Source organism: Lepisosteus oculatus, chromosome 17 (genome assembly GCF_040954835.1).
Source record: "Lepisosteus oculatus isolate fLepOcu1 chromosome 17, fLepOcu1.hap2, whole genome shotgun sequence".
Taxonomy (NCBI): Eukaryota; Metazoa; Chordata; class Actinopteri; order Semionotiformes; family Lepisosteidae; genus Lepisosteus; species Lepisosteus oculatus.
The window spans coordinates 16,861,981-16,875,324 of NC_090712.1; the positions used below are offsets into that span (position 1 = coordinate 16,861,981).

General features: G+C 36.9%; 1 protein-coding gene across 1 annotated transcript in view; it reads right to left on the bottom strand.

Annotated features, from left to right (window-relative positions):
• ryr2a (ryanodine receptor 2a (cardiac)) overlaps positions 1 to 13,344 on the bottom strand; it is a 195,641-nt gene that overhangs the window by 116,252 nt on the left and 66,045 nt on the right. Inside the window, 2 exon segments of the mRNA XM_015362834.2 lie at positions 518 to 538; positions 10,778 to 10,882. Of these exon segments, the coding sequence (XP_015218320.1) occupies positions 518 to 538; positions 10,778 to 10,882 (126 nt within the window).

The window sequence follows — 13,344 nt, forward strand, 5'->3', positions numbered from 1 at the left end:
CTAAAGTCATCAAACATTGAATCATGAAGCCATTTGATTCTCATCAAATACAGATTCTGCTTCTGTACAGCATTCAAAAGAGAACATTTGTACCACTAGAACAGGACTTTTATACTACTGATCTGTATCAAGACTTTCTTCCAGAATATCTGGAAGATTATATGGGGAATTTCTCTCCAAAATCTAGAGACTTAGATAATGGATACATAATACTTAATAGTTTCTTTTAATGTACAGACAGAAAATATTTGCCACCACCAAAATCTAGACATTTAAAATACTACAATTTTCTCAAGCAGTTTGTTTTACTTGTACTGATATTATGTCAAGACTGTGAAATAAGTAAACACATACAACATTGTCCACACATTGGCAATGTTATATCGAGCTAGATTCCTCATGGGGCGTGTCGTTAGAATATTGCCCAGCGTTATATTATGCTAGTATTATGCAAGCAGGAATGAATGGAGATTGTGAATTTGGGATGGCTTAACTGGGTGAATAAAGGCAGACCTACCCATTTTTCCACATCAACTTGCTGTGGAAATAAAAACCAAAGAGAGGAGTAAAAGTAAGTTGCCTTTCCCCACAGGAACAATATTTTAGAAAACAAATGGAATTTTAAATGGGAACCATTTAAAAAAGTGAGCATGCTTTGCCTGATAAAACCATAAACGTTAATGATCTTTTTTGTTTGTTTCCATAGAGTATGAGACAGTACACAATGCAGATGAATGCAAAATGTCTAGCACAGGCGTCTTTCAGGCTTCATGATATTTTAACTCCCACGGCTGGACAAAAGGGAAGGCACTTTAAAATCTGCAAGACACTGGGCTACACAGCATTCTAGTCTCTGCCAATCCTGTTAAGAGAAACAAGAAGTCATTAACTCCTGTGCAAAACAACTCACCCTCTCTCAACCGTTTTACTCATACCATATGATCTGTATGTTGTTACTTCAATACGCATAGCAGTGTACGAAAAAAGAAGCTTTGGTTCACAGATATTTGAGAGCACCCTGCATTCAGCGCACTGGTAGGATATGTAACAGAACCACCCTGCTATCACTCAAGAGTGACCCAAGACTTAACCGACAGTTACAGCAGCGATAACGACAGAGAAAGGTATCAAGAGAATGACAGGGGTTAATTACAAAAATCAGTACAGTAAAGGACTAGTAGAGGGAAGGGGTGTCCATTATTATCCAATGTCTTTTATGGTGGTTTATAAGCCCAAAAACACTATTACATGATATCAATATACAGTATGTATGCATCCTGGATCTTTTGACTTATTTATTTAACAATTGCAATCAACACACTTAATGAAAATAGTTTCTGGCCCTTTCATCACTAATACACAAGGTCTCAATTTCACGTGTCGTAAATATACTGTGTAAAATTTGCTAAAGCATATGAAACACAAACAACCCCCATCAAAAGCAACTGACCTACCTCTATAGGGCATAATTGATATTTCTGAACTTTAAATCTTTGATGTATTTATTTAACCTTGTTTTAATATTTCATTTCTTTTACAGACAAAATCATTAATTAAATCCAAAAGTCTGTTAAACTGAGGGTTTCCTGTAAAACACAAATCGAAAGAAAAAAACTTCGAATCCTATTCAAGTACATTTGCAGAGGGCCTATAGTATGGCAGCTTCATGGAATAGATTTTCACAAATTACTTCTAGGGTGATCTGACTTGGCACTCTCTATAAACGCAGAGATCCAGCTCAAATCGCAAATCTCTGCACTCTTCCTCATGCTCAAGTGGTACTATACTGTACATGTTCTACATCAGCTACCTTCACCAGTCTCCATTTTCTATAGTCCTAAATACAAACACCTCAGTCTCTCCAAAGGAAAACCTCTGAAACTGCTGCAAAGCTTTCAGAGCACTTCTCCCCTATGCTGCCACATCTGAACTTGCTTACAATCTCACTTTGCTTTCATTTTAGTTCAGATATTTTAATTGAGGTTTTACGAGAGAAAACACCTCCTAGCTGGTGGCCATGGCAAACGTATGCTACTATATACAGACTTCACGCCAATCAGCATTAGTTTTGATATATCAAAAGTCTGCAAGCACAGAAAACTGTTACACGGTTCTTCAAAGGACTATATGCTTGGAATGTACCTTGGAAATGGGGAGGCATGGAATTCTGTCACAAAATGACAAGGATTTCAGTTAATGCTGAAATTAGTTCATGCATCTTTCACTAAGCAGTACTGTCAGATACACATCTAGGCAGAATTTTGTTGTTTTTAAATGCATGTATGTATACAGTATAAATGCAAAGGCTTATCACATTTATTGGATTTAGACCCAAGACAATATTTAATAAATAACATATTTTACTTTAATGCTTGGCACTTCTTTCTGAAATTTTACACATGACCATACAAGTAGTATTCAATTTTCCTCAATACTCCACATTCCATTTTGAGAATGAGTACATTCCAAAATGTTTATTTTTAATACATTTTGGGGGTGTTTACCTAGAAGCTCCGAACAGCATGATAAAACATGAGATATGATATGAGAGAACATATCATATTACTATATTCGAACAAAGAGGCTCACTTTCATTCCTGGTGGACCGAAGGAGAATGATACTAATAAGCAGGCATAATTTCTCCCTATAGCAGCAAGGAGAAAAAGTGGAAGTGTTACTGTGTGTTTGTGTGAGGAAGTGTGTACAGTAGTAACATCCACAGCATTCGCCATTTGATCTCATCTTAGAGGAAAGCAGTTCAATTCTACAGCAAACTTCAAACACTTCAAAATACTGAAAGATGTCTTGCTACTTGTTAAATGCTAATATATTTCATTATACTTCAATAAATGACTGTACTTATCTCCTTACATAATTGGAAACATGAGAACACATTATGTGCTTCACACTGTAGGAGAAGTAGACGGCCAGGGGCTCACAGTAGCTGTTCAGAGCTGCTACACGCTTGTATTTTAAATCAAATTTGAAATAGGCAGCATAGTCTCATCACAGCCTTGCCAGTCTGAATCCAGTGATCCAGTGATGAGGTCATTGCAAAACTCTGTCTACTAAGGACTAATGTGGTATTATTCTTTTTATCCTTACTCCTTTTATTTTACTGTCTCCGATATTACGAAAAACAAGAACTACTACAGGTAAAAAAATAACACTCGCCAAAAATCAACACTGACTATTATATACTAGTTGAGTACTACTGACTACAGGTAATAAGTACCTAGCAAGGCTTTATACTGTACAAGGGTTGTTCATAATTTGGCAAGTCTTAGAATATCACTCATGTATAACGAACACCTGGCTTACAGCCGTTTCCTGTTCTTGAGTATTACTCTTCATCCTGGTGCTTTATGTAACAATAGACGTGTATCTAGTCAGTCCATTCTGGCAACAATCCTGAAATATCAATTATAATCAAACTACAGAATCCATTTTCTAAATATAAAGGTGTTCTCTATAGTGCAAAAGCTATACATTTTGCCCTGTTCGCTCAATTTTCCTTTTCTTCATACATAAATAATAGGATGTTTTTAATCTGTGATGATTTTTTACTGAAATCCTAGCCATTTTGTTTTAAACTCTTCTGTTAATCCTGATATGTGTTTTTTTGGGGTATTACAAGAAGTCTGCTTTTAGCTTTATGGTTGTGTGAAGAAGAACAAATGTTGATGATTAGGAACACATCTTAATCAGACTGGTAAAAATGTTCAATTAGTTTACATTGAGATGTTGTGATCACCAACCAGAATACAGATTACACATTAATTTTTTAAGGATCCTGATAAATAACAAAGGCATTTCATAACGTAATGGTACAGTATCTGTATAAGAACTCTTTAACCTATAAGATCCTAAAAGGTCTTGCCTCCAGCTATATAACTGAGCTCTTTCATGAGTACGTTCCTGGGTGTAATGTGTAACCTCAGGTTTGTTAGCAATTCTCAGGGCTAATATGTGTTCATAAGGTTCATAAGAGCATTCTGTTGTTATGCACCTAGGGTCTGGAAGTCCTACAGGCAATGTTTCAAAAAAAACATTCATAACACAATTAACATCTGGGAATATCATTATGTTTTTTTTTACATATATCGCAATGTTTGTTATCATTTTGGGCTACAATGTGTTTTGTCTCTGTGATTATTTCCTACAGTACTTCTATTTCTACTTCTTCTTCTTAAAAGGCATAGGGAACACTTCACCTATCCTATATACAGTAACTCACCACAGGACTACGGATATTTTCAATTCTACTGGATGCCGCAAGAGGAAATCTATGACTGTTTTCTTCAATTGAGATATCCTGCAGCTCCAGCATTGTAGATGCTCTGATATTTAGAGGGGGGACCATACAAAGCCCCAACACCTCGATAGGCTATGAAAGATAAATCTTTACTCCAAATAATTTACAATGGCACGGCTATAGATATTAGCAACTGTTTACAATGAGGTACAGCCGTGGCTGTAAATGATTTTGTGTGAAAATGGGAGGACTGGAAAGCAGCTATTGATCTTTTTTCTTCTTATTTTCTTCCATTTAGCTACTGGGGAATGTGCTTTGCTTACAAATGAACTGCAGAGCCAGAGCTCTTATAATTTCTGCTCCCTCACTCACTCTATCAGAGCACGCTGGCATCCAATCATTTGGTTTCTGTATATACATGTAATGCATACATACACGCAGAGAGACCCCCAGGCCACTGCACTCGTCTGCCTTAGCTGTAAATTACATACTGGAATGGAAACAGTTGCCTCTGTGTATTAAGCAGTGAAAGCACAAACTGAAAGAGTCTGCTGAGTGTAGTTTCCCCTCCATGACTCAACGAGCGCTGACCTGGCCTCCTGCACATACAGTAGCAGCTTCTTTTGCCAGCTCTCAAATTCTAACATTGCACCTCCCCTCGTTAACATTCATTTATTGTAGCAGCATGGATTGTGCTCGACTTCCACTGGTTTCACGACAACCTTTTTATTGCAGATCTTTTCATTTCTTCTCAAACTGCATGCTCAGACCAGAGCTGCAAGGTTGATAAATTTTCTTGGATGAAGCCATTATTACAGGCTTGGACTGCATGGATAAATATGGCATATTATAGATGTCCTGTATTTCTACAGTCATAATGCAGCTCATGATTTAAAAAAAACATAAGACAACTATAGTTGGTTGTTCTTACATAAACCACCAGCAATAGTGGATGCATCAACAACTACAATATGTCTTTAACTGTCAATTTCAAAACATCTATGAAGCACTTGGCTAAACAAGTTTACCAATAAAAAGCTCAAATTTATGCACACATGATTCTGTACAGCAGGAAGTTCCACATGAAAGGGACCCGGGATTCCTCTATACCCTCAGTAAGCAATGAGAAAGAAAACAGAAGGTTTGATTATAGAATACAGAACTGTGCAATGTATAATGAATGCACTTACAGTATACTTGTTTTGCAGTCCTCTAATAAGACCTCATGAAGAACATAATGTTTGGTTTTGATCACCATACCACAAAAGCCTGCAGGCACCCAAAGAAGGCAGGGGTCACAGTGAGACAGGAGCTGTGAGAGTCCTGGCCAACACTCAGCAGTGCTCAGTGAATCACCACTTTGGCGCAGTTAGCATGTGACATGACCGAGGCTGAAACCCATAATGTCTACAGCTATAGCTCAGACAAGCACCTCACGAGTCCTCCAACAGGACCACATTTTTAAACCTGTAGTCTTCAGGAGAAACAGGAGGACAGAATAATGATAATAGAATACGTGAGAAAGCACTTTTCTGTTGTTTTAATGTTGTCAACATACCAGCTGTTCATAAATAAAATATGGGGGTGTCAAAACATATTGTAATAATAGCAGTGTTACCATAAATGAGAATTGCAAATTGTTTTAACTTCACACCATCAAACTAAGAGAGCAAAGTCTCTCCTTCTTTTTCATTATTCTGGGAAAAATTGCTAATCTGTAACAAATAGTGTAGAGAAGACAGAATTGGTAGCTTAAGAAATATTGAAAACATAAAGTAGTTACTGGACATAATTTACAGGTTACAGATAATGCTTATGAGCAAGCATAATCAGTACATTATGTGCCAATATGAAGGGATAATGTGCAATTATATGGGTTTAGGGTGATTGTGGATTCCTGTAGGAGGGGTGTGTAATGACTATGTATAAGGTGATGTCTTTTACTGCATGTAAAATTATATTTATTTTATTGTAATGTTTATTTGTATGGTTTGTACGTTTCTATACGTTTCTCTGTGTGTAAAACATAGCTGCAAAACAAATTTCTGAAAAAATCAGACAATAAAGCATTATCTAATTATATTTGTGCATGAATTATAGTCAGTACTGAAACATAAAGAATGAGCATGTTCTGAAGGTGTGTATATACAATTTAAAACTAAAAGAAAAAGTAGAGAAGAATATAAAATAGGGAAGCACTGAGTATTTTTACCCCCAAAAATGTAGATTAGTTCTCCCGACTTTAAAAAACGTTGTAGTTATGATCTACATAGCCTTCTCTCTTACTCCTGTGGCACCTGTAATGAATATTACTGCCTGACGATGCATAGCTATAACAAGTCTTTTTATATAAAAGTTTCATGTTATATGCTATATATAATATATATCAAAACAAACGTCTCACTGATTATTCATAAAGTTATCATCAGGAAAACCACAATTGTTTCTGCACCAGGCATATTGACATTTTATTAAAATGATGTGACATCAGCAAATTGATTAGACTGATTAACACTTGTCATAAACAGGGTTGATCAACAGGGCGCCTGGTGTGAAACAGGGTAGAAATACAAGCTGTGCACCTTCAACACCTGCTTTACACCAGATTAAAGATGCTGTTTTGTGGCATCCTGTGTCATTCCTCTCATTGAGTCTAGAAAAACATGTGCCTGTTCACTGGTCTCTGAGTTTTAGATGCCTGACATCATTTCAGCTCATCTCACAAATGCTGGAGAATGCTCAGTTCTGGCAAGTAGAGCCTTCATGCCATATCTACAGTACATTAAAACTCTCAGTTTAATAGACTAGTAGGGATGAAGAGGTGTCCATTATTGCCAAATGCCTGTTCAATCACAAATGACATTTTTTCAGCCCAAAAATACACTACTACATGAGGAAAAAGTGTATAATATATATACACTTTTTGAAACTTTTTACTAATATTAACAATTGCTATCAACACAGTCAATGCAAATTGAGCTTTTTTATCATAAATATAAAAGCTCTTTATTTAATAAATCTACTAAATTCTCAAAACCATATGAAACACAAACAACACTAATTATAAGCAACAGACCTACACCTACAGGGCACCACAGAAACTGCTGTGTTTTAAAACTATATAGTATTCATTTTTACCTTGTTTTATTATTTGTACATTTTAGTATATTTTTTAAAATTACGGTTTTAAAAAAATGGCTAAAGCATATGAAACACAAACTACAGTACACCCATCCTAAGTCATTCCTATTGTAATTGGAATTATGTAAGTATACCAATTGCTTTATACTTTGTCTGTTATTGTGGGGATAGTCAGGTATTTCTGATTTTACTGACAAAGAATCCCCCTTTGTAGATTTTGACAGTTAAATCCAAAGTCTTTGAAAGCAAAGTCCATTAATAAAAAATAGTGTTGACTGTAAAACAGTCGGGTCTTACAAGAAACCCATAGCTATACTAGCAGCACAAGAATATTTGTCTTGATAGAATGTTTCTATAGGAAGGGCAACAGGTGGGGTCCCAGCACTTGATCAGTGTAGAGCTGGCTGCCATCAATCACTACAATTAGTGTTCTGTAGCAACTAGACACTCCTGCTCACTGTCACTGGACACAAGGACCTTCCCATTGATCTTGGTGAGGCATCATCCCTCATAGCATCCCAGATCATGGCCCGACACGGATGGTTTGTAATTGATTGTAATCTCTTGCCAGCTGTGAATACACCAGGTACAGAGCAACAGTGTGCCGACTTTGTCCAGCCTAAAACATACCAATGAGACAAAAGCGCTTTTCTCTGAATTTAAAACTGTAAATATTGGTTCCTGTGTTTTTCTTTTTTCAACACTTGACATTTAAAAGGTTAAATTACACTGTTTAACCTCTCTCATTGATCAGGTGATTAAGTGCTTCCACAACCGTCACTTGTGTATATACAGTAACAGTCATGAATCATTATTTAACCAAAATGACTTCAAAAACATTTAATCAAAATCCAGCATCACTTAATTTGACAAAAAACATAAACACATAGAGAGCTAAGTTTCTACTGATGTTCACTAAATATTTTAATGTGTTCGCATGTACTGTACAAATGCAAACAAATATTCAACAGCTAAGCTGTATAATTAAGGTCCAAAACAATTGTTTAGGGACTATTGGTTAAATTGTTATTAAAACATAATATTACAGATTAATTAAGTTGTAATAATTTTTTGGTCACCAAGTGATTTTCCAATGATTTAATGATTGCAATAGTTTTTAGTACATAAAGTACATTTGCTTTTTCCTATTAGTACCTGTAGCAAAAGAGGACATGCACCACAGTGGGTGCACTGCCTTATAACAGGTGGGTTGTAGGTTCAAGGTCCCATTGTGGGCATGCCATTGTACCTTTGGCAAGGTAATTTGCACCAATTGTTTTAGTCCACCCAGCTTACTAAATAAAGGCCAGCACTGCAAGGGGTCCTGTAATGGACCAGTGTCCTGTACTGGGGAAGAGTGGGGTTGGGGTCTTGTGATGTCTCATCCACTTAACCCCATGGAAACTAGGATAAGACCTGGCCCAATGAGCCAAAGTGGTTCAGTTATGGAAATTACTTACCAACCACCCTACCTGCTAGTCAATACACAACTTTGTATTAAAAGCAACAAAGAAAGAATTATCACTAAAACACAAAAGGTAAGCAGCCTAACACCTCATTATATTGAAAAGAAGAGGACACACAACTTGCATCTTACTATACAGGAAATCTCAAGCTACAGATTGTAGAGCAGAAAAACAAACTTCCATTCCCCACACAGAGACGGTGAGAGAGAGCCACATCCACCAAGTACTCTGAAAGACATCTTTCTGTCTCTCAGCAGGGATAATTGGCTAAATGCACACAACAAAGTTATACAAGATAGTCCTAACACCTGCAGTGACATCTTGCAGTAAAAGAAGAAGCATTTCTGCTCTAAAGCCTGGATAATCTCACGATCATATCTGTAGAAGCAGAGAGGATTCAATCAGTAGACCGGGAGTATGTTCAGGCATGCCTTCTGGAATTTTACCGAAAGATGCTAGGAGGTAAAGAAACTGACTAATAAATATGCAATTATGCAGTTCAGTTCATTTAATCTACAAACACTGCACATGTAGTTAAAAGCTCTCAATTCCCACTAATAGCAAAAGTAATTTTTCATGCTGTACAACATTTATCACAAAACAGCTCATTGCATGACATGCCCTGCATGGTACAGTACACTTATTTTTCATTTAAAACACAGGACTCATTTAAAAACCGTACTATTGCATTCTTAACACAAATATTGAAATAGTTCGGTTTTGAAGACCCTGGAAAAGCAGAATGACCTGACCTGAAATTAGAGATGATGCTAATTATGTTAATATACAAACACCTCTGCTCAGAATAAGGAAAATATTTTTTCAGTTCTGTCTTGTAATTACTAGAGCAATTCTTCTGATAAACAGCAGCAAGGTCAAATCACATACTACCTGAAACATGATTTGGCTTAATCACTGTAAGATCTTAATACTGTAAAAGAAAAAAAAACTGGTAAAAACATAATGGAAGGAAAGTATAGCAACCCTCTCGTAGACTTATTTTATTCATCTGTCAAATTTATAACTAATCAATCATATTACAAAGAGTAAATTATAAAAATCCAATCTTCATTATTTAGGTCAGTTTTCAGCTTTGAAATAATAAACTGTGAGCAGCAAGATGCAGTTCCCTGCTTTCCCTTGTTGTCATTGTCCTCTTATTGTGTCAGGTTAACTGCATCCACTCAGTGTTACTATGGGAACCGATTAAGCTCTCCTTTCCTTAGTGCTGTTGTCAAAATCTTTTAATTAGTATGGGATATAAAGGTGAAAATATTCACAACCTCCCAATTTACTTTGTGTGATCGAACAATTTGGCTGTCGACCCTGTTGTTTCGTTTTAGGAAAATCAACCTATGGCTCACGATGAACACGTTGCACAGTGATGAGCTCACAGCTCCCAGCACTGTAAATGGTCGCATCAGCTAATGTGGTGCACTAAGCAATATGAAGCACTGAGTGATAAGGTTATGTAGCATCAGCAGAACAGACGTGGGAAATATTCTAGCTCCCCAGCTGTGATGAATGAGAGCTATCATTTCCTCCTATTTCAATAAGAGCTTGTGTTCAGAAACAGAGGAAGGCGCTTGAAATATCTTAAGAAGAAATGTGTGTTCACATTTTCTCATATGGTCCTTGGAAAAAAAAAAGGTGACATTTAGATTGTATATCTTTATTTATTTTAAAACCAATATGTGTACATTTATTTTTTTAAATCTAAAACATTTTTATTTTTGATGAACTGCCCTTCTGTCATCACTCCCTACATTGTGAAACAAATTACTAAAAGCAGAGTCCACAGGTGGCTGAGGATTGGGGTATTAATCAACTCTATTCATGGCACCATATCTGGCAAAAGACAAATCCGTTTATCTGCAGTTGATTGAGTGCAATAATAGGCATTTGATTACTTGCCCCTTCTGCTTTCTCCTCTGTGTTGGCCAACATCTCTTGCAGGGCTCGCACTGATAGGGACTGTTCCAGCACAAAAGTGCAGATTGAGAGGTCTGGAGGAACATTCTGCAGGAGACAAATTAAGAAAAATTACTCAATTACTTCCCGTCATTCCATACAGTACAAATCATTACATAAGAGATCTTTATCACATTGTGAAAAAACGTGTCATGTCATATCCCCATGAAAACATTAGCACATTTTTTAATAGTACAGCAATCGAATAAATTATCCACTTCTGTATTTGAATATTGAATTGAGAAGGGGTCCTGAATTACCCAGTTAAGTGAGCTTGTCTGAAAAACAGTCTGAGCTGTGTAGAGCTCTGCTTGGTGTTAGATGACTACAACTCTCCACGCTCAATGGGTTGAGTTGCAGTAGGTAACCTGAATTGTCTTTAAATTGCAAGTCCACATCAAAACTTGCAGAAGCAAAGCAAGGCTGGACCTGGTCAGTCCTGGCTCAGGAAATCCAGGTTACACCTGGTGTTGGTGTACCAGCAATGGGCACACTTCAGAATGGACCAGAATTATTTAAAAAAAACAATGGGGCATTGTGCTGTGTGAGGTACTGTTCTTCGGATGAGACATAAACCAAAGTCCTGACCATGAAGGTTTACCTACTAAGGATCTTATGGTCCTTTTTCCAAAGATTAGGGATGTTCAACCCCATGTCATGTGAAGTCCACTCTGGGATTGTACTCTGGCCTCCTGAGTGTTTAGCTGGTGAATACATTTTTTACCTCTCTGCCTTATCTGTTGTGCTGCATTTCAGTGGTGAACGAAGAGTGCCCTCTTCTATGTACTGTATAGAGGGTTTGGTGATCCTTTGGGATTAAAAGCTATACAGATCAGTAAAAATGACTGCTTTGTAATATTGCTTGCAGTGTGGAGCAGCAAGCTTGCTGTTCTATTAGATGGAGCCACACTACTCCTCCATACAATGTGCACTCTGGTGTGGGATTTGCAGAATGAAATATGGTGGGTGGCTGATCAGTCCCCAGTTCATAAAAAGGTGTGCAAATCCCTCCAGATCTAATAGGTAGGCGATAAATAAGAGGTTCATTCAAATTTTGATCATCCCAAAAACAAAGAAGACAAATCCAAAACTACACAAAAAAAAACTCAAAAGGAATCAATACAAAGTTCCACAAATGTGAGACAGAAATAAGAAACATAAATTAAAGGTCATTAGGATCCCATAACAATATGGTTTATATCCTTATAGGACAGCACTACGTACATTTCTTTTCCAAACTGAATATTGAATAAGATGGAAAATCGATTGTTTTTTGCTACTTCCAATTCCAACTGGGTTGTTAGCTTCTAATAATTTTAGGAAAAGGAATTTAGGCCTAGTATTGGTCCCTGATTACTTAATCAAGTTAATTAAGGAATGTTAATTTAACAAAGCACTTTTGATAATATACTGTAGCCTGACGTTAACAGAAATTTTAAAAGGATGTGAAAAGGACGATGAGTAAGAAATAGGTCTCTTAAACCAAAACAGAAAAAATGGCACAAGGATACAACTTTGTTTAAAAACTTGCCTTGCTTCAGACAAAATAAAATAGTGACGTTCAAATAAGTATTCCAGGAATGGGCTAAATGATAAAGCTACCACATAGACTCCTATTATCCCCTTAGGTCTTGCCTTGTTGTGAGACAGTGTCAGAAATTGCACAAATGAGTCCAGAGCTTCTCAATGACTCATTTAAACATGTAATTCCCTCTTCTCTCCCTACACATTATATAGTTTACATACTATATAGATAGCTCCATTGTGATATTCTACTTGTTTGTAATTGTATCAGTTCTAATGATAATTTTCCTTAAAGGCGATTTGTATAGTTGTGTTCTTCTGTTCAACACAACAGTCTGTTCAGATAAGCAGTCTGTATCAGCTGTTGAGCTCTTATTCTTTAGACATGCACATCCTCTGCATTGTCAACACTGTGCTACACTATTACATGATATAGTTTATATGTGCCGTTTTAAGTGACAGTGGAGTTTTTCAGATTCTGTGTCTAGAGAAAAGGGTTTGCTGGGAATAACATTCTCTCTGAACACCAAGGGAGGCTCCCAGCCAGACTGCTTGCTATCCCCCAGGGACAGAGTGTCATATCTCAAGCTCTTTTCTGTTAACTGAACTCAAACTTCACATTTTTTCTGACTCTGGAATGCACTAACACATATTTTCAGGTTTTAGGGACACCACGCATTAACCCTGATCATGAAGTGTTAGTCTAACAAATCTAAACAAATTCATACCGTGCCTCAACATTTGAAACAATAATTTAATAGGAAAACATACTGTACTTTATTCACAAATACCTCAGATGTCCAATGCCAGCAGGGGCGAACAGACTAGCATACGCTGTAACCTAGGGGTCGCGGATTGATCAGGGAGCCCTGATTGGCCAGAATATTTTTTAAACGAACCAGTGGGAGTGATTAGGTGCCCCTGATTGGCCGGGGTATTTTTTTTTAAACGGACCGGTGGACCCCCATTGGTCCATAAAAACGTGA